At 36.9% G+C, this 23,702-nt stretch overlaps 1 protein-coding gene across 4 annotated transcripts in view; it reads right to left on the bottom strand.

Annotated features, from left to right (window-relative positions):
* Window positions 1-337: 337 nt before the first annotated feature.
* The window catches only part of LOC131439359 (ecdysone receptor), a 632,366-nt gene continuing 609,001 nt past the window's right edge, over window positions 338-23,702 (bottom strand). For all 4 annotated transcript variants that reach the window (XM_058610274.1, XM_058610275.1, XM_058610277.1 and 1 more), the window contains one exon: window positions 338-20,386. In XM_058610274.1, the coding sequence (XP_058466257.1) occupies window positions 19,631-20,386 (756 nt within the window). In that variant the 3' untranslated portion in view covers window positions 338-19,630. The remainder of the gene's footprint in view (window positions 20,387-23,702) is intronic.

Here is a 23,702-nt window from a genome sequence, read left to right on the forward strand (position 1 = left end):
GCCAACAATCATCATCCGCCTCTACTTACCCGAGTCGACTGTGATAACCTTCCGCTTCGAACATGTCAGTTACAACATCGCTCGCACACTTGAAACTCGAAGATGCTGCATCAGTCAACAACATTCTTATCACGAACTCAACCGCACGGATGGCGACGAAAATATCTCATCCTACGAACTAAGTGGCAACACACCGACAGTCAGTCAGTTAAATGCGGCCGCCGGTACTGGTAACTGATTAGGAAAATGTGAGAAAATCTTTTCTTGGTTTTAGGGCATCCTTGGAAGTAGGCTCTAGGGGAGATTTCACACTCAAACACTGAGTCAAACTCACAACTTGATCATAATATATAATTTTATTAAGATTTTTTCTTCTCTGTATGCAGTTCTCTTTTCGTAATGTGGTAATAATATAATATTTTGCTTTCTTTCTCCACTTTGTTCTCACGCTTATAATAATCTTCTATACATCATGCCGTCTCTTACTCTGCTATCTATAACCGTCTTGTTTGCAATAGATTTTGTTTTTTCATAATATATGTAAATGAATCGGTGCGATTCGACAAGGAGAAAGAAAAGTGTTTCTGTTTTGTTATGTACTATGCGGTTTCTGTATGTACTTTCTTTTGTGAAAGTTTCATGTAAGAAACAATATCTATTTTTATTTTATTTTTGTTTTCTCTCGGTTTTGTTTACATGTTTGTTTTGTTTTGTTTCCTGACTGTTTTGTTGCTGTTTACTCTCTGGTTTTGTGTTTTTTTAAGTTATCATTATTTTGTAGTAGCATTTATTTCCATATAAAAATAAGACTTTTCTGTTTTCATTATTTTAACGGTTTTTATTATTCTTTTTTCGTTTTTGTCTGAGTTCTTTCCCGCGTGTGTTTGTTGTTCATGATTAATCTGAGTCAATATTTGGAATTTGTTTGAACTTTTTTTGTATCCGATTACGTGGTTTGCTCGGCCGCTCATCTATTCTCGCTCCGTTGACTTACTGCTATATGGTTGATTTCTATTTCCATATACTTTATATCTTAATGTGACCTTATATGTACAGGTAGGTCTGTGCTTTTGTTTCCTTCTGTTCTTAGGAGGGTAGTACCGATAATAGATTTTAAAGAGAAAGTTTTACAATTTTTACTTTTTGCATTAAAGTTTATATAGGTCTTTATAAAAATGAACAACTAAACATTCTAGTAACAAGTTTTTTATGTTTGTCCTGTGAGGATTTGTTTACTGCTACTGCAAATTTTTTCATTTGCTATTTTGTTCGGTTTGTTTTGTATCATTGTTCATAATCTGATTTGCCTCATCCGGGTTTTGTCGGTTTCACGTATCTGTTGAGATATTTTTTGTATCGACTTATTGCACATAGATTCATGTAGTTTTACCCTCTTTTTGTATAACTAAGTATAATACTGTAGCTACTAGTTAGATTATAATTTGCCAACAATATCAGAAAAATTTGAAGTGGTTCTGCGTGCATTATTCCATTCTTTAACGATAAGAAATATTCTCTGATGGCATTTCTTAATTAGTTACGTTCAGTCAACTTTGTGTGTTTGAAAATACCTCACTAATTATGTTCATAAATCAAAATTTCCAATAGCATTGCTAGAAACAACAGAGGTAGTAAACTGGAAACGATCTTGAAAATTCTAATTTGGTTGAAACACAAAGCAACCGAAATGCTATTTTTCTACAAATTCAACAAATTGAGTGTAAATTTTAGGCTTTTGATAATAGCAGAACCGTATCTAAATAAGTCGACACGTCGCGCCAAAATTAACCGTTAAAATAACAGAAGAATGCCAATTTATGATTATGATTTTCTATCAAAATACTAATAATTAATGACTATATTAATTTTGTTTCTACGTTTATGGATAAATTTAACCATCTACTAATTATCCGTTGGTTTACCTTTTTCTCAAAAAACTGTTCTTAAATGAAGAGCACCGCGATCAGTCATTTAATTTATTTGATTTTTTCTCTCTTGTTGTCACTTAACAAATAAGTGCATAATTTGTTCATGTTATTTTGTTCAATGATGGTAAACTAGAGCAAAATGAAAAGTTCAAATTTCTTTTCGCCTTTGATAAATTTCCCAAATGTTTTCAAGTCTTTTGTTTTATATTGTGCCAATTTTACTCGTTTCGTTACTTCTTTTTCTTTATGCTAACTTCACTTATATGGAAACTGAATGAAACTAAATCTAAACGGAACACACTATACGAACGGTGCCCATTTGCAATCGATAATGGTAGTGGGATGATAAACTTTCACTTCGGTACGCGCTGAAGAACGACGCAATGTGAAAACTTCAACCCGCTCCAAAACCTGCCAGTCTCAAATTCAAAATCTCCTATCATTTTCTTATACTTCTAAATGGTTTTAGCAATGAAACATCCAAGTTATTCACTCTCATATTAGATATTAAATAAACGACTAAAATGCTGTGCACAAATGCTTACCTCTAAGAAAACCAACTATCTGTTTTAGTCCCTTTCCGTAGATGGCATCACTGTCCGGATTGACAGGCTGCTGTTTCATGGTATAGTCGCGCATGCAGGTTTGAACTCTAGACACTTAGACACAAAAATGCTGGTCATTTATTTATCCACATTGACTGTTTGTTGGTGAGAATTCATCTTGAGGTTAGCTGGACGTTGCTGTTCGTCAAAACTGTCACTTTTGACATTCAACCACGTGCCACGCAAATGTGCGTGCTTATGTCAAAGAGCATTTCTGATCGTATTTATTAGTTTTATAAAAATCTCTACAAGCACTTATCAAAAGTTATGTGGTAAAACGTGTTCAGCTAAAACTGGCAGTTTGATTCTTATCTTATCTATTCCGTTGCTATGGATATCGACATCTACTGCTGTGATTAATTTGGAGTTTAGTGGGATTTTTGATCGAGCTGCTGTTGTCTATGGTGCGGGACAAAATTAGAGTTTGAGAAAACACCGAGCAATTATTTTTGGTTTGTAAATACTCCTAGGTTCTAATTCATGAATCCAAATTTTTAAAAATGTTTCTTAACCTTGGCAGTGTCTTTTGTGTTTATTATTAGAATCTTACCGTTAGTCTTAAAACTATTTACTATTTTGCAATGGTAATTTTTACACAATGTTCGATCAGCAGTATTTAATCAGCATGTATGTTAAGCCTATAAATCGAGATCAGAAAGATTTGTGCGATTAATGTGATTTTTCTCTAAAACGTTTTTGTTTCCGCGACCATCAAAAGTGACATTTCTAACGTTTCACAACCAATCTAACCTCAAATTATTGCTCATTTATTTGAGCTTCGTTTGTGGCAATTTTTTTTTCTTGTTTGGTTGTTTATTTTCGTTTCTTGTTTTACATTTTAGTATTTTTTGACAGAATTGGTGACCAGAGTGCTGATGATTATCATGACATTAAGTTCTTTTTGAAATGTCTTAAATTTACGCATTTAGTTCTAGTTCACTTTTGGAGGACTAATGATTCATGTCTAATGAGATTACAAGATTTGATCTTAATATCTGACGATTATTGAATATGTTCAAATTACGGTATGTAGCTTTTTCTAATATAAGATATTTGAAAATCTTACGATACCTTATAACTGAACTCTTCTGAGTACTTGTGAAGATCGTAATGCAGTTGGATTTCTGTTCGTTATTCTCTCTGTTATTTGTAATTTACACTTAATGCCTATGGGATTATTTCTGTCCCTCTTTTTAATGGTATTCTACGTATCAAATGGATGTCTGTGTAGCTGTACTAGCATCACTATTTAGTAGTATATTCGGCAGTGACTAATGACAAAACAAGTCAAATTTCGGCTCCGTTCTGGATCTTCTCTCAGTTATGCCCAAATATTCCAAACGCGACTTTCTTTACCGGTTACACTAATCGTCCACCTCCGTAGTTTTCCATTATTTGCAAAATAAGAATCTCCAACCAAACTCAGAAATAATAATGTCCGTACCGGATGATAATGAATAAGTTTTCACGCGAACTTGCGGTATAACAGTTTAACCAGATATTTCCGTTCGGCATTGGCACCTTGTCCAACTCAGTCCACTTGCTTATGACCGAGAAAACTGAATAAAAAACAACAACGTTGTGAAAACTAAGACACTTTTGAGATGAGCTAAACTAACAGATAAAATCGACGGTCACCGGCGATCAAGATCAATTATTATTGATTTTAAAACATTCCGCATTTGCTTTTCGTTACAAGAAACAGAAATTAAGCTGAAGAAAGTATTTGAGATTAAACTAAATAAAGGTGATAGTGCGATCTATGCAATAGAAGTGCATAATCTTTCTAAACGCAAAGGACTGCGATCGCAAAACACCTAAATTGTTTAGCTGTTTTCCGGAATTTGATCGGTTAAAATTTGCTACAACTAATCGTTTATTATTTTTTCTAAAGTTTCATTTTTGATTTATCATGCTGGCAGCTTAGCAATGACATCCAGCAATGGCACACAACATATTTGGTGTCATTTGTACAACATTGTCAGTAAAATTACCATAGAAAGTTGCATGAAAGCAAAACGTGTCTAAGTTGCTACGGACAATTATTCAGTTGTTTGAACTGAAATATTTTTTTACTGTAAGTCTCTTCAAAATATGTGCAATGTAATATAACAATTTTCATTTGGGAGACTAGAAATTTAGGTTAAGATTGATTTTTAACTTTTTTTATAAATATAAAAAATAGGTATAGAATTCGCTCAAACTTTAGAAAAATTTTGCGAGGCCCGGAGGGCCGAATGTCATATACCAATCGATTCAGCCCGACGAACTGAGCAAATGTCCGTGTGTGTGTATGTGTGTTGTCAACTAAGAGGTCGAGATCTCAGAGATGACTGGACCGATTTTGATCAAACTAGTCGCAAATGAAAGGGCTCCCCGTCACCCTGAACGCTATTGAATGGAGATCGGATGTTTACTTTTTGAGTTATACGAAGTTTTTTATCAAAATTTTCAGTTTTTTGGCAGTATCTGTCACAATTGACCTTGAAAACAGAAGATATTTTCAGACTTAGATTCCGCACGGTAATACCTATCCAACAAGCCATAGATTGTTAAAATCCGTCCAGTTTTAACGGAGATATCGAAATTTTTGTGTAAGTGACTTTTTCCCCTATTCCAGCAGCAGAAGTTTTGCCTGTCTGGCGAAGCAACATAAAACACGATTTTTTATATTGTTACATACATTTGTTTCTAAGTACCCAAAAGACTGTGTACAGCATGACATTTTGCCTCGGACCAATTTTAGCACGATTGGTTTTTGGCAACATGAACGTTCGAATACGACATCTGTAAACCAGATGATGGCAGAATTTTCAAGTTGAAAGCAATTCCATAATTATATTGATTTGAACTACTTACAGCAATAAATGCTGGAAGAACATAACAGCCATGAACCATCCGACTTAGGTCGTCGAGATCAGCAAATATGTGTGTGACAAATAATTTCACTCAATTTTTTTCGGAGATGACTCAACCGTTTTCTACAAACTCATGTCGTTTTTCATTCATTCCACTCGCTCGGTGCCAGTGTTTTGCCTTGACAGTTGATCAATGAAACGGTTCTGTAAAGTTTGGTTTGCACGCTTGCTGCTCTGAAAAGAAAACGGGTGCAAAATAGTTGCGAGAATTGCCCCGAAAGTGCATTTTTTTCGTGCGGTGCAAATCAATGAAACACAGTGCACCTGTTTTGATTGCCCGACTGCACGAAAAGTGCACGAATCGAGCAAAACACTCCACGAGTGTTCTCAATGAAAAACGACATCAGATTCATATGAAAAGTCGTATACTCCCAAACAAGGTTCCTGAATTATGTTTGGTTCCGACCTCTGGTTCCGGAACTACAGGATGATATGTGAATCGAAATTAAAACTGTTTAACTCATTTTTCTCGTAGATTGCTGAACCGATCTAAGATTCAAATGAATAGTTTTAAGATTATATAAAACATTGTGTTTTTCAGTCAGATCCAACTTCCGGTTTCGGAGATACAGGGTGATTAGTATAAAAATGTCTATTTCACATAAATTAATCAGGTTTATCGGGTTAGCAGATTCGGATAGTCGATAATCAAATAAACTTATTTCATTTTTGGTTGTATTCAGTTTTTGTTTCGGAAGGCACCCAAAAATTCAATTCGCGCTACGATTCCTCAAAGATGTCTACATTGATTTTCAAACATTTTGAAACAAATGTAAACTATACAGCTACTCAGGTGAATTTGTCTGACTTCGGCTACACCGAATTTCGAATTCCGGTTCCAGTATCGAATCGTTTTCTCAAAAAAGCCAAATCGAATTTCAGAAACAAAAGTTCAAATTAAAATAAATTCAATTTTATCCAATTCTGACTTCCAATTCTGGAATTGTAGGATGATGAATTTTTAAAATTCAAACCGATATAAAAGATGACAATCCCGGAAAGCTTTGAAGTTGGACTCAAAACCATTGCAATTTATCCGTCATATGGCCATACGAATCGGTTTGGGTTATGCTGGTTCCTGAATACCGGTTCTGGAAGTACCTTACATTACCCTGAACTCTAAAGTGGAATTTACTTCGACATATCATGGAATGTTTAATCGATTGTTACACTTTTAGATTCAAATTCGATCCGATTTGCAGTTTCGACATTACAGAGTAATGAGTGATTAAAATTTCAAATTGCCACTTAAAACGACGGACATTACAATAAGGTCATGAAAACTGAAACACCGAAGAATATTCATGCAAAAAACACATGCGAATTGATAAAAAAGGTATCATCTCACCGCTAGGTGGATTAAGCACTTTTTTTTCGGAATGATTGAACCATGACAACTTTTGGTAAGAAAATAATGCTTTAACTAAACTCAGATTGTGATTTCCCAGATGGAATTGACCAGCAAAATGTTCACAGGCCATTAGACAATGTTTACTTCACTTGCAAATTGGATTGCTGGAAGCGCATAATTTCGTTTTCTAGTATGTTGTAGATGAAGCCAATGCGTTAATAATTTTTAATCTCATTGACATGAGCTATCCGAAAATATAGTACATGCAGATAAAATGAAAGTATTTATATTGCAGAAATATCTATTCGGCAAAATGAATCCTTATTTTACAATTAATTCGTATGTTGTTTTGTATACTGTCACTTACTTGCAATGACAAGTACGAAACTGATATAAATGGCGTTCAATTGTCATTTAAATATTTCAATATGGAATGTTTCTGGTGAAATATGTTTTTAACAGATCGGCTGAAAAGTTCGTATCGTTTCTATGAGAGGGCGTCACTAGAATTAAATCCATACCATTTTCAGTTAGTACCAACCTTCAAAAGATACGTGTATAAATTTGACAGCTGTCTGATTATTAGTTTGTGAGATTTTGCATTTTGAGTGAAGCTACTTTTGTTATTGTGAAAAAAAATGGAAAAAAAGGAATTTCGTGTGTTGATGAAACACTACTTTTTGATGAAAAAAAGTGCCGCCGATACCAAAAAATGGCTTGATGAGTGTTATCCAGACTCTGCACCGGGCGAAGCAACAATTCGTAAGTGGTTTGCAAAATTTCGTACTGGTCATATAAGCACCGAAGACGATGAACGCAGTGGACGTCCAAAAGAGGCTGTTACTGATGAAAACGTGAAAAAAATCCACAAAATGATTTTCAATGACCGTAAAGTGAAGTTGATCGAGATAGCTGACACCCTAAAGATATCAAAGGAACGTGTTGGACATATTATTCACAAATATTTGGATATGAGAAAGCTTTGTGTAAAATGGGTGCCGCGTGAGCTCACAATCGATCAAAAACAACAACGAATTGATAATTCTGAGCAGTGTTTGGAGCTGTTATATCGAAATAAAACCGATTTGTTTCGTCGATATATAACAATGGACGAAACATGGCTCCATCACTTCACTCCGGAGTCCAATCGACAGTCAGCTGAGTGGACTGCACGCGATGAACCGAACCCAAAGCGTGGAAAGACTCAACAATCGGCCGGTGAGGTTATGGCGTCTGTATTTTGGGATTCGCATGGTATAATTTTCATCGACTACCTTGAAAAGAGAAAAATCATCAACAGTGACTATTATATAGCGTTATTAGAGCGTTTGAAGGACGAAATTTAAAAAAAAAACGGCCTCATTTGAAGAAGAAAAAAGTTTTGTTTCATCAAGACAATGCACCGTGTCACAAGTCGATGAAAACCATGCTGAAATTGAACGAATTGGGCTTCGAATTGCTCCCTCATCCACCGTATTCTCCAGATTTAGCCCCCAGTGACTTTTTCCTCAAGAGAATGCTCGCTGGTAAAAAATTTAGAAGCAATGAAGAGGTAATCGCTGAAACTGAGGCCTATTTCGAGGCAAAGGACAAATCGTACTACAAAAATGGTATCGAAAAGTTGGAAGATCGCTATAATCTCTGTATCGCCTCTGATGGCAATTATGTTGAATAATAAAAACGAATTTTGGCAAAAAATGTGTGTTTCTTTTAAACGATACGAACTTTTCAGCCGAACTGTTAAGTATTTCATATTTCAACATGAAACGTTACAGGTTTTTGGTTTGCATTTTTCTGTCTTCATTCTCAGCCAACTGACAGCATTCGAAAGTAACAATTTTGTTTATGGCAGATAGGTTAGTCAAATCAATAACATTTCGGTTGAAACAAAAAGGGTATGAAACAACAATTGCAATATTGTAACTTTGTGATCTAGGGATTCTCCGTGTACAGACGCTACCGACGATTTTGTTCGAAGCGGAATGTCTCTGTACCGGGAGGTTCTCTCAATCGAAAGAGAAGTGTTCGCGGCATCCTGAATGAAGTATATATGTGTGTGTGTTGCACATGTACTCGTCCATTCGGTTCCTTCCCATGTGATTTTGTTCTCACACACCGAATATCTGTGTAAATCGCTGGTCAGTTACGACAATCAGACGGCTGCATGTCAGTATTGTCAGAATTCTGCCCATTAGGGCATATTCAGTAGAGTTCTAGTTCTAGATGCATAATTTGTGTCAGTATTAAAATTTGAATCTAGAAAATATAACAAAAAATACTGGCAGCTCAGCAGCGTTTTATCTGTGTTTCAAATATAGAAAAAATATAACGGCAGCGTATACCGGTTTTAAATTTGACAGTAGAACTGTTCGAATAAATAAAACTAAAACGGCTTGCTGTGAATACGTTTGTTTCAGTTTCAGTTATAAAGGGTGATTTTTTAAGAGCTTGAGAACTTTTTTAAACAATAAAACGCATAAAATTTGCAAAATCTCATCGGTTCTTTATTTTAAACGTTAGATTGGTACATGACATTTACTTTTTGAAGATAATTTCATTTAAATGTTGACCGCGGCTGCGTCTTAGGTGGTCCATTCGGAAAATCCGCTTTTTTATCGACAAATTTTGTTCAGCGATGAGGCTCATTTCTGGTTGAATGGCTACGTAAATAAGCAAAATTGCCGCATTTGGAGTGAAGAGCAACCAGAAGCCGTTCAAGAACTGCCCATGCATCCCGAAAAATGCACTGTTTGGTGTGGTTTGTACGCTTGTGGAATCATTGGACCGTATTTTTTCAAAGATGCTGTAGGACGCAACGTTACAGTGAATGGCGATCGCTATCGTTCGATGCTAACAAACTTTTTGTTGCCAAAAATGGAAGAACTGAACTTGGTTGACATGTGGTTTCAACAAGATGGCGCTACATGCCACACAGCTCGCGATTCTATGGCCATTTTGAGGGAAAACTTCGGAGAACAATTCATCTCAAGAAATGGACCGGTAAGTTGGCCACCAAGATCATGCGATTTGGCGCCTTTAGACTATTTTTTGTGGGGCTACGTCAAGTCTAAAGTCTACAGAAATAAGCCAGTAACTATTCCAGCTTTGGAAGACAACATTTCCGAAGAAATTCGGGCTATTCCGGCCGAAATGCTCGAAAAAGTTGCCCAAAATTGGACTTTCCGAATGGACCACCTAAGACGCAGCCGCGGTCAACATTTAAATGAAATTATCTTCAAAAAGTAAATGTCATGTACCAATCTAACGTTTAAAATAAAGAACCGATGAGATTTTGCAAATTTTATGCGTTTTATTGTTTAAAAAAGTTCTCAAGCTCTTAAAAAATCACCCTTTATTATAGGCCACCCATATGAATCTTGTAGCTGCTGAATTTGCTCTTACTGTTTGAATGACGAATCTTGTGAGATACTTTAGACAAGAGGACAACTCCATCTAAGGGCAATGCAACTTCACCTACATCAGCCCAAAGCAGTACTACTAAGACAGAAAGTAGTAGCAAAACAACATCTGGTTCCAGTTTGTAAGGTATTTGTTACCAAATTACAAACGTAAATTACAGTAGACGATGAAATAAACATTTATAAAACAATAGAAAAAGCTTAAAAGCGATGCTTTCAACAACTACGAAAACAACAACGTCATTCGTTCGCTTTCACATCTCATCCAAGTCAGTCGATATAACAAAACCGTTACCGTTCGAGACGGAAGAAACCAAGTACAGTATTGTGTAGTGAACAATAGAACGACCTCGAAATGAGTGAACCAAACGAACAAAAGCTACCGCCGACACGAAAGAATACAATTGTTGTTGACTTCAGGCAGTGCAAAATTCGACCTTCGATACGAGAACTTGAAGGTTTGCTTAAGGAGCAAATGCATCTCGACATTAAACGTGTGCATTTACTTCAATGCAATAAGACGAATAATGTGGTTTACATTCAGTTTTATAAAGAGTTGGATGTAATTCAATTCGCAAAAGACAATAACAATGTGCACTATGTGGAGCACGAGAACATTGAGTACAACATTCCAGTATATATGGAAGATAGTGCTATAGAAGTGCGTGTGCATGAGCTTCCCTCAAGCGTCACCGATTCTTATACTCGCAAAACTATGTCCCAATACGGAGAGATTTTCTCTATCGAAAAAGAAAAATGGAAGAACTTTTTCCCCGGTATTCTAAATGGCGTACGTTTGTTACGCATGCGCTTGAGGAGGCCTATACCTTCTTATGTGACTTTCGGTCAAGATACAAGAATTCCGTGCAAATCACTTGTTACCTATGACATTCAGATGGCCACATGTCAATATTGCCAAAAAGCTGTTCACTACGGTAAGCCATGTGATAAACTGGACAAGGAGACAACCACACCAAAGGACAACGGTGCTTCCTTCACATCAACCCCAAGCAACCCCAGTACATCTGTGACAGTCACCAACAACAATGAAGCATCCCCTTCAACGAATCCATCATCATCCTTTATAGAACAAAGTACACCAGCTGCAGTTAACAACTTACCCTCCAACCAACCAGCAGCTGCAACCAATGTACAACAAGGCGCATCTACAGCAACTCTCAACGAGCCCAAGACTACGATCAACAAGGAAAACGAAAAGAAAACGGAAATTACACACAACACCGACGATGAAGCAATGGATGATGAGATAAGCGGCAGACGAAGTGACCCCCGATCCTCGTTGGATGGAAATGGAAACTCATCTCCTCCTAGAGAAAGGGTGACAACGAGATCCAATAGCAAAAACAATTGTGAAGTAACAAAAATGTAAGCCAATCGGCCACGTAAAGCTTTTACGCGAAAAGGCCAGAATAAAAATTTTATTACAAAAAAAACAACGTCATTACTACATTCCGAATGAAACTGTATTGGACGATCCCTCGTCGTTTTGTTTACCTTATGTAGAGGCTGTCAGTTGATGCATATGTTATTTTTGTAATCGTGTATGTGTGTCTGTATGTGTGTTGTCAACTAAGAGGTCGAGATCTCAGAGATGGCTGGACCGATTTTGATCAAACTAGTCGCAAATGAAAGGTCTCCCCGTCACCCTGAACGCTATTGAATGGTTTTGAGATCGGATGTTTACTTTTTTAGTTATACGAAGTTTTATGTCAAATTTTCAGTTTTTTTACAGTATTGTCACAATTGACCTTGAAAACAGAATATATTTTAAGACTTAGATTCCGCTCGGTAATACCTATCCAAGAATTATGTTTGGTTCCGACCTCTGGTTCCGAAACAACAGGATGATATTTGAAATGAAATTAAAACTGTGTAACTCATTTTTCTCGTAGATGGCTGAATCGATACAAGATTCAAATGAAATCTAAGAATCATCTAAGATTCAAATGAAAGGTTTTAAGATTCTATAAAACATCTTGTTTTTCAGTCAGATCCAACTTCCGGTTTCGGAGATACAGGGTGATTAGTATAAAAATGTCTATTTCACATAAATTAATCAGGTTTATCGAGTTAGCAGATTTGGATAGTCGATAACCAAATAAACTTATTTTATTTTTGAATGTATTGGCACCCAAAAAATCAATTCTCACTACGATTCCTCAAAGATGTCTACATTGATTTTCAAACATTTTGAAACAAATGTAAACTAAATACGCAGGTGAATTTGTCTGACTTCGGCTACACCGAATTTCGAATTCCGGTTCCAGTATCGAATCGTTTCTCAAACCTCAATCATTTTCTCAAAAAAAAGCCAAATCGAATTTCAGCGATATAGAAGATGACAATCCCGAAAAGCTTTAAAGTTGGACTCAAAAATATTGCAATTTATTCGTCATATAGCCATACGAATCGGTTTGGGTTATGCTGGTTCCTGAATACCGGCTCTGAAAGTACCTTAAATAACTGTAGACTCTAAAGTGGAACTTACTTCGACATATCATGGAATGTTTAATCGATTGTTACACTTTTAGATTTAAATTCGATCCGATTTGCAGTTTCGATATTACAGAGTAATGAGTGATTAAAATCTCAAATTTTAAATTTTTCATATCATTTTAGAATAATGTCATTAAAACTGAAACACCGAAGAATATTCATGCAAAAAACACATGCGGATTGATAAAAAAGGTATCATCTCACTGCTAGGTGGATTAAGCACGTTTTTATGAAAAAAGCAAACATAAAGATTCGAGATCCTCCTGTGAATCTTATACAGCGGAGATAAGATGCCTGGTATTTGTGGTGAAAAAAAGTTCATTTTGATTTTCGAACTCGTTGACGGGATCGAGCTGCCAAAAATTGATTGACGTTCAATGAATCTATTTCAAAAATAGGGTATACATATAATACCATTCAGCCTCTTGTTTCACAGCTCATTGGATCAACGAAGCACACCCGTTGGACATTGTTTTCTTACAGGGGTGCTACATTCTACAGAAATAATCGCCTAAAATTAGACTATGTAGCAATCGAACTTTCATACAATATCAACTTGTGTTGCGATTAGGTAAATAATGTTACTAATATTGATCCAGTCGGTGTTTTTTTTTATGTCGTAGTTGATGTAAGGCAATACAAAAAAAACAAGTGTTTAAGAAAAAAAAATACATCGAATGGTTATCTGAACAAAACAACCTGATTGTGTAAATAGCAAGCTTGGTTCCTTTTATTATTTAAGTCCTTCGAGGGGTCAATGCAATGTTCAAAATTTGGTATAGAGCGGACAGATGAAAAAAAAAACTTAAAATAACTTTACACTGCATTAAAACTAAAACACAACCTCCAAATTGTTAAAAAATATTTTATTACAAAAATAAAATAAAATAATATAGCAATAATAATATTAACTAATACAAATATTAATAGGTTTTGAGAAATTCCTTATTTTGCACATATCCCAGTTCTTTCTTAGTATCAAATATTCACTCCCTGCGTTACTCTTCGCATTTAAACTCTCGTCACCTTTCGATAGGTAGAAGGGGTCGGGTGTGAAAATAATCACCCCAACTATTCCCTTCTCAAATACCGTTTCCATCATTTCTCCAAATAGTTGTCTGATTTTGCTTTCACTTGCGCTTTCAATCGTCGTTGCACTTTTTTGACGATTCATTTCATATCATTTCTGCTTATTATCTGTGTGTTTGTTTATGCATGATTTTGGTTTTTCTGTTCCTTATTAGTTTTGATTTATTTTCGTTTTTTTTTCACTGAATCAGTCGTTTGCATCCGTTCTGGTTTACTTGTACACTTAATCGGATAGATTTTCCGTTTACTAGGTTTACTTTTACTGGTTCTGGGATTTACTACTCTTGTTTTCGTCTGTATTTCTGCTTTATCACTTTAACCTAACAACTGCACTTTTTCTGTCTTTTCAAGTGTTCATTTTTTATAAAAGTCAGTACTCTGTGTTGGGTTATTCCTTTTTTACACGCAACGCCACCTGCTTTTTTGCTCATCCCTTCTTTTTTTTGTTTATCTGTATGTTTGTTTGTTTGTTTTTTTTTAACTCTTTACTAAAGGCACCTCCGTTTCCGAAACTTATACTTCTGCATCAAAAACTGATTTTCTTTCCGTTTCGTGTCGTTTATGTTTGTTTGTTATTTTGTTTAATTCTTCGACTGTTTTTTTTCTTGTTTGAAGAGAAGTAAATCCTACTGATGAAACTGATCCCGTTATTGCTGGTTTTCATTGTTTTTTCTATGGTTCTATTGATTTCTGTTACTCTGTGAACTGTGGAAGTATAGTTTTTTCGACTGAAACAAGCGAATAATTGACTAATTCATTTGCTGTTTACGTGTGCTTCACGGCTGGCGTCAAAACAAATTCAAATGAGGTTCGCTAAAAATTTGACTAAAAAAAATTTTGATACGTGTTTGTTATCGATTTACGTTCTTTTCACTGACAAAAAAAAAGTAACAAAGGCCATACATTTGCGGTGGAATTCGTTCTAAAAATGCTTACGGTCCCGATTTAAAATTAATTTGATAAACAACAGAGGCTCGTAAACACACAGATCTGTCGTTCTTTCGCTCTTTCTCAGGAGCACAACTTTCCACAATTATCACGTTAGTGCAGCTTTCATACCTCTTCCTGCTTTGATTTTCTTTTCTGTTCCTAATATATAATCATCTTCTTATATGATTGTGAAACTGTGGCAGTATATGCGCTCGTTTGATTCACTCTCCTTTGTCTAAATTGAATTTCTCTTTTTTTTATTATTCAAAAATATACGTTATTGCTTACTTCGTCCACTCATGCATTTGCTTCCGCTTTCTTACTTGATCTCAACCACACGAACTCGTACACACAACCGCATACTAACACTCACACACAAGCGGTAATTTGTTATTACATTTTTTCTTTTCTAAAAAGAAAAAACATTAGCATCAATTAGATCATTTTTATCCAGTTTGTTTAGATAAACTTTACTAAAAAAGAAAACAAATGAAGGAGCTTTATTTTAACTTATTTTACACTTCGGTTCTGCTTGCATTTTCAAGTGATTTATCCGGTGCGGGAAAACAGAGCCAGACGCTGTATCAAATGGTAAACGGAACTGCGTGACTGTCACAGCTTATAAACACCAGAAAATGTGATTTCCGAGGTATAATTTCTTCAGCAAAATTGCTGGGAATGATGGAGGCCATGTTTTAAAAATTTGATGTATAATAATTAGTATGCTTTACCTACTTTTCGGAAGAATACCAACTCATCATTTTTTTTTCCATATGTGTCGCGAAGTTGAATATTTGAAAAAGTATAAGGTCTATGATCCGCTCTAAACTAGCGATACGATCATGGATTCATAAGATGAAACCAAGAATAAAAAGTTGGGTTTCGCCATCAATTAGTTTTCACAAAAATGAGAAGCAATTCCCCGTAAAAAGTGTAGGAAAGTCGTGCACAAATGGTGCCCTATTCCCAACGTTTCGTAGCTTTTTTTAAGAAGATTACTTTTCAGGACAAGGGAAAATCTGAACGTACATCGGGCCCTGTGAAGCAAAACCGGGAACATAAATTCGTACAAGCTTCCACCGTAAAAAGCGTACTTTCGTACGAGATGTAATCAAACATTACTGTCCATTTTTTCAAAAAAATCAGTAAAAAGTTTTGAAAAGGCAATTTGTGAGTGTGGAAATTTTTCGATTCCATTTATAGCAACAGGTATGATGACGGCGTTATTTTCGTTTGGGAATGTTTGCCACGGCACCTGAAGCAGTCTTGGCATTACACATTCCTCTGTGGAATTCGGCCTTCTTGTTCCTCTTTGCAGCCGATTCATAGCGTATAGAATCATTTCAAAGGCTAGGGTACTACGATCCTACTGACACTAATAATCATTCCAGGTCGGGGCTCGAACATACGACAACTGGCTTGTAAGGTCATTACCCTATGCATTAAACCGTCAACCCGGTCACAGTACCTCCATGATTCAAAAACATCATAATCCAGCACTGTTTTGGGAGGATTTGGCATTAGTGCATTACGCGAAGAACATGGTAGCCTGGTAAAAAACCCAAAAAGATAAATCCTCCAAACTGTCAGACCCAGGCCTTACTGATTGAAACTTTTCAGTCCATGACTAAGCTCGTATTGTTATTATCAGATAGTTCTTAGACTTGCTGGGTCACCCCATAAGCACAATTTAAAGTCGTTGAAAATGTGTGAAGATATACATATCAACATTATATAATTCATAATATTTAATTTTATAAGCTTAGATATGCAAGAAAATTGTGTATTGTAACAATCACCATTATAACAAATATACATTGAAATCTGATGTGCAGAAAAATACACTTTATCATTGACGCAATTCAAACCAAATCGTATTCGGAGTTAGTCACACCCTCTTAGAGTTTAACTTCCTGGACATGAAGGCTTCGTAGCAAAAAGTTAGTTTGCCATACATCGTTTTTTTTTCAAAATTGATCTACATTGTCTTTTGAAACTATTCATAGTCACACATACAAAAATAAATATTCTACTGACACAGCGCAACTTCACCCATCAATGAAATTTCGTTATTGTGATCGTAGCAATTGTTGTGCAGTACCAAACATGTCGATGTTTGTATCTGAAAAATCTATTTTGCAAGAGGTGTCATTAACACGAAGAAACGGAAAATGAACGTATTTTGGTTAAAGTATACAGTGAACATGCTATGACTGAGTAAACATGTGGAAAGTGGTTAGCGCGGTTCAAAAAGATCAATTTTTAATTGGAAGAGCAGGAATGCCCGTAAAAGTTCGACAATGGAGTTTTGGTAACGTAGTTCGATTAAAATCCGTGCAAAACACTTATGGGAGATTTTGTTTCACTTGCCATATTCACCGCACATTGTCCCATCCGATTACCATTTGTTTCGCTCCATGACTTGTCAGAGTAGAACTTCCAAAACTACGAAATGATCACAAATTGGACTTTTAATAACGGTACTGTGATGATACTATCATAATAAATCACGAAACTTCGCAAAACAAAAAAAAAACGCAACGAATTAGTTCCAACATCCGATATCTCACTTTTAGAGAGAATAATCACACGAATCAAAATCCATCATTCTCAGAAACTTTACCGAAAATACTAAGAAAATCACATTCTATGCGTAAAATTGGGCTTTTAAACCACTTAAAGTTCTGTAGTTGATGGAAGCACTGAACTGTCGTTTCCAATAGAATTGCTTCTTGTAGAGGGAAAATTCCCTACAACATGGGACAAATATGACATTTTGAATGAATAAAATAATCCTTGTCTAATGATTCGCATCGAATTTAAAGTATAAAAAATAATTTGTGAAATGTTCCTAGATAAATTATTAATTTTTATGAAATTCTTACGATCGATATGATATGCTTTCAAAAATACTACTATTGAGATTCTATCAAATGTTCAATTCCTAGCTCAAAATTAACACAACGTCATTAGTTTAAAAGTGATGATGATGATGACGATGATGAGCTGACTTTGTTAATAAATCAGCGTTACAATGTTATTCAACCTTCCATCAAAGACAGTACGAAACCTGGCTGCCAAAAATTTACACGCCAATCAGTGTCGGTTGTAGCTGACGAATGATACTTATTCAGTGTATTGCGCTTATAGCATAGACTGATTCGTAGCACGACTTAGATCATTTTAAATCTAACCCGTTCGCATCCGACCTAATTTTGCAAAAAAAAAATTTTTTTGACACAAAACCTTCACAACGCGACGTCAGCATGCACTTTGCAAGCGTCGATCTCTGTTATCCCTTCCGAATACAAAACCATCTATCAATGCGCCGCGACTTTTGTCGGAAGTTCCTAGCAAATCAGCCCCAGTTTCGTTCACTCCCGTTGCTTGAATAACGCAACGGTTCGAAACTGTCTGCCCTGTCTGGGTGCTCTAAAAACTGTCTTGGAAACAACAAGAAACAGAACCGCGTCGTCTCAACTCATTCGCAATACAAGAACCGCACACATCTACGCCAAGGGTGCATTTGCTTCTTTATCATTATCTTCTTCCTTTTCATAATGCAACTAAATAACTTACAGCTTTCATTTTCTTGTTCTGTCTGTACTGTAGCTTAAGCCTAAAACATAGAAAAAATGTACATCCTATTGTATTCATTACTCATCCGCCGTCCACTGATTTATTTCCGTTCGGATTCCGAAACGTCTAAGCGTTCTAAACTTGTTTGCTTACTAGTTTCTTTCTACACATTCTTTCATTTTGTTTGTTTGTCGTGTACTCGAGTGGTTTGATTTGATTTTTTTTCTTTCTATTTTCATTAACTTCTGTTTGTTTCATTATTTGTATGTGTGTTCTCTTCTAAACTAATATAGTATCATCTTAAAAATATTAACAAGTCACAGCCAAACGATACGAAAGAGGTCGGGTTGGCCGCTCTGTTTGTTTTTGCGTTAAGTGGATTTGGCGTTCTCCGTCTCTCTTCCTTTCCCCTGTCCAACCCGATAACATATTTCAGCGTTAATCGTTTCCAATCACTTGAAACTGAGCAAGCAAGGGACCCATGGAACAGGAGATGGAAAGCGCCTTTCGGTAGTAGTGGCTAGTCTTCTTCTTGTGGTGCACCCATTCGGATTGTAATAAATGGGTAATAGTTTTGTTCGTTTTGCGGGAGAAGAGGGATTGGCAGCATTAGTTTTCCTCTCATTTGATTTTCCGAGCACGACCAGCGAGCCCCTGCACACCTACTGTTTTCGTTTTGTTTTCAGACTTCAAACCACGATCCTCTTTCATCTCTTTTCCTTACCAGCTACATTGTTGTAAAGTTACACCTCTAAACGCGTGTAATATTTAGTTTTTGTGTGTTCTGTCTACTTTTTTTTCTTCTGTCCTTTCGATAGTCACACGACGTTCATGCAGCCCGCCAGGTTTTGGGTTTTTTTCTTAATATGAGTCATATTTAGTATAAACATGACAGTTTAATTTTCTTGTTTGCTGCTGTGTAGTAAATTTTGCGAGTTTTCGTATCATAAGCTTCTGGCGAGTCCACTCTTGTCTGGAATACTTTCTCGAAAGAGTCAAATCAAAATGTTTCGGGAACAAAAAGTTCAGTCACTTGCCTTCGGGCGACGAACAGCCGCCACATCCCCGTCTTGGATTGTCACCAAAACAGGCAAGTAGCACGGTTATAAGAAAAAACAAGTTTGTAAAATAAATAAAAGCGATATAAAAACGGAAAATCGGCTTAACTCTCTACGATAAATAAGATTTCGTCCTCGGGGAAGGAAACAATGGATTGGGCATCGGTCGCGAGAGACTCGGTTTCGCTGGCCAGCAGTGGAATGGAAACCGGCCCGGAAACCGTGTCCTACACTAGCTATACCTGATCGAGCAAACTAAGTGCGGAGATGCCTGCGCTATTGTTACTAGTACCATTGCCACTACTACCACTACTTCCACCGTTGGCGTGAACTTGTTGCTGTAACTGACTGTGCTGCTGCTGCTGATTTGGCGTTAATTGCGGATGCTGCCCGTGTAAACTACTACTACTACTACTGCTGCTGCTGCTACTACTACTACTATTGGTACCGGAGGCAGATAACTGGGAAGAGGTTGACTGATGCTGCTGTTGCTGGATCTGGGCCTGCATCGAGGGCGGTATGTCCTGGACGTCCCAGATCTCTTCTAGGAACCGCGGCAGTTTGCGATTCTTCAGCTTCAGCGAGAAACACATCTCTGAGTTCTGATTACCGAGCGTTCGCAACTCGGTCAGTATCGATAGCAGTTTGGCGAATATCACACTACACTTCGGATCACCTCCGTGCCTGTTCAGGATGTAGATCCGGAGCGTGTCGATGTAGTAGCTCTGTATGTGCTCCACCAGTTCCGCCTGTTCCAGTCCCGGCCGATCGGAGAAGATGACTATCGCCGTCAGCAGAGCGTATTCCACGTTGTCCACCGTGAGCGAGTACATCTGCCGACAGAAGTGCAGCAGGTCCTCTATCGTGTCCGCCATGCCGGCCATCCGGTAGGAGTCCCGCGTGTACGATCGGTTGTTGGCGAACAGGATGGAATCGGTGGCGGCGTCATAGCGACGGGCCATCCGCAGCATCATCACCTCGCTTGAGCAGGCCTGTGGGGGAGGTGAATAAATAAAACGAAACATTAGAACGAAAATCATTGGCAGTTATTTAAATTAGCACAGCTGATAGAAAGAATTCTTCAAAATTATTATTAAAAAGTAAAGTTCTGCTTACTGGCTGCGCACGGTCAAGAATGGATATAGAACGAAAAAACTTAAAATTTCGAGCTATTGATGTGGAACACCTCGAAGATGTGAACCAAGACACTTTTCGCCTTAATTTGTATTTGTCTTGTAGCTTACGAAATAATATCAGAAGCCGAAATATATGCAATTATATTTATAGTACTTGTTAAAACGCTCAGGAATTTGATATTTAATCACTTAACGTCAAATTTATGTTTAGATTTTGCTTGCTTGCAATTATTTTCTTAACGCGTTTTCTCATTATAAGATGAGTTCAAATTTTAGGTATCAACTATTTTTAGATTTTTTTATGAATATAGAGAATAGGTATAGGATTTACTCAAACTTTGGAAAACTTTTCCAAGCCCAGAAGGACCGAGTGTCATACTAATCAATTCAATTCGACGAAACAAGCAAATGTATGTAAAACTTGCGTCAGATAGAATAGGAACAAAGACAATTGCCTGTATTTCAGTTATTTATTATTGAATTTAAGATCTTTTTTTATACAAATGTAGCGTTTTCTTCATACTTTATCGTGTATCGAAAATAAGCTATCCACAAATTTTACTTTCAAATTATGATGAAAAACGATATTTTATTCAAACTAAAAATTGATCCTGTATTGTACGAGGTTGAGCTTGAGCATAATGAAATGAAATTTAAGTTATTCCTTCACGAATCTTCGAACTTTTGATCGAACGCTCTTCATCAAGTTCCGGACAAGTGTTGCATCGCATTTTTTGGACGCTTGAGCCCAAATTTTTTTGAGCTTCTGCATGTTCCCAGCTGCCTTACCAGTCTTCTTGTAGACTCTCTTAAAGATTGCCCAGTGACGTTCAATGGGTCGAAGCTGAGGGCAAATTGGTGGATTGATATTTTGCTCCACGAAATTTATACCCTTTTCCGCAAGCCAATTGAGAGTGGTTTTGGAAAAGTGAGCCGACGCTAAATCCGGCCAAAAAAGTAGAGGTGTACTATGCTTATTATATAAAGGCAGCAATCTCTTCTGGAGACACTCAGATCGATAGATTTCTGCATTTATAGTTCCGGTAGTGTGAAAAATGGTTGACTTCAAACCGCAGGAACATATTGCTTGCCATACCAGTACCTTTCGACCGAATTTCTCCACTTGAATCGACCTGTCCGCATCACTCACATCCTCCCCAACGACGACAGTAATGTATTGTGGACCTGGAAGGGGTTTTGAGTCCTCCTTTACATAAGTCTCATCGTTCATCGAAACGCATGCATCCGAACACTGCAAAAGACGCGAATACAATTTCCGGGCCCGTGTTGATGCTCGCTTCTTCTGTTCTACATTTTGTTTCAAGATTTTCTGCTTTTTGTAGGTCTTCAGGTGATTTCGCTTCTCGATACGCTGGATCATTCCGACTCGTTTCTGCTTTTTTGGCCAAATCACGTATTGACATTGATTTGTTCTTCATGATTAGAGATACCACTTTCAGGTCCAGTTTTGGGTTGGAAGAACCGGGTTTTCTGCCTCTTCCTGGTAGCTCATCCAAAGAATAGTGTTCCCCAAACTTATTTATGATGGTTTTAACACTGGTATGATGAATTCCAAACCGCTGGAACATCTTCCCGAGCCGTTGCCAAGTAGAATTTTTGACCTGGGATTTGCCCGAAGTCAGCCTTGACATAGGTTTCATCGTCTATCAGAAGACACCCGTCGAACTTAGTCAGCACCTGGTCATATAGTTTCCGAGCACGAATTTTGACCACACTATTCTGTTTTATGGTCCGATTTGGCTGTTTGCTAGCTCGATACGACTTGATTCCTCACGGTACTATGGGCAGCACCGTATTTTCTGGCCAAATCACGGTCCGACAGATTAGGATTCCTCTTAATCGTCTTCAAAATCTTACCACGCAGTTTCCGGTCGACAGTTCCACTTCGGCGATTGGCTTGAGGCTTCCGAATCGTGTTTCCTTATACCGTTTGATAACGCGCCGTACGGAATTTCTGGTCAATTTTAGCTGTTTAGCTAGCCTAGATGTAGACCACAATGGATTTTCCAAATAACTGTGCACAATTTTTTCCCTTCTTTCGGCTTCCATGATGATTGTTTACAAAGTACAGTCGATTTGGGGAATGTCAAAAATCATACGTGAAGCTGACAAAATTCCCGACACGTGAGCGCCAAGTACTCCTAAATCCGTCAACCAGGAGCGTCACAATATGGGCAAAAATTTGTTCCAATTCTAAATGAAGCAAGCTTTATGTGTGTTCAAAATAAACAGGTGTGGATTTCAGAGACCAATTTTGACCAAACTATTTGCAAATGGAAGGTCTTCCTGGAAGTAGGGTAACCAACTCGGATGCATCTCTCACCGGGCAGTAAATTTATTTGAGGAAAAAAGATCCTGAATTTGTAGAGAGTTATACACATAACTTTCCGGCTTATCAAATCACGCATTACTTGCGTTTGTATAGCTGATGCTGAAGATGTAACTGAGTACTAATTCTACCGTATTACCGCTTTTTTTTTGGAGTGCAGGCAACTAACAATGGATCTTATTACTAGAATCTCAACGATGCGTGCAAAATGCGCATGTTTTCATCTAAGTGAGCTGATCTTTTGATTACCAACAATGCTTCAGCCAAGGAGCAATCTGCCTATTATTGAAAAGTTATGGCTCTCGAATTGTAGGATCTGATACCCCATTGGGGTGTATGCATGACTTGATAATATCAGCATCAGCTGTTCAATAACTCTGGAAGCACATCGAAGCCGTAGGTTGCGCAGAGTCATTATTCTGTTGCTTATATTATAAGATGGCTGCCCAACTTCATTCACGTATACTTCAATCCATATGTGACGAGAGGACAAGTAAAACTGCCAACAAGTATGTTATATTTTGTTTCAATCGATCAACTCGAAAACAATAATCCTTATTTCAACATGTCTATGTAAATCATAACGTCTTGATTGAAATTAAATTTTGTCAAAACCATGTAATATTCAGAATAAATCTCGTTTTCTAGTCTTTCAACATGAATTATCATTAAATGTTTCCAGACTGCTAAAAAAATCTTGAAAAAAAACTCATGTCGTTTTCGGATGAGAAAACCAAAACTGACCCAGGGTAGTTTCACCAAATAAACACTTCCAACGAAACTGTGATGGTTTCGCACTTAGCAACGGGGGCTTGAGCAAAC

Source organism: Malaya genurostris, chromosome 3, assembly GCF_030247185.1.
Source record: "Malaya genurostris strain Urasoe2022 chromosome 3, Malgen_1.1, whole genome shotgun sequence".
Taxonomy (NCBI): Eukaryota; Metazoa; Arthropoda; class Insecta; order Diptera; family Culicidae; genus Malaya; species Malaya genurostris.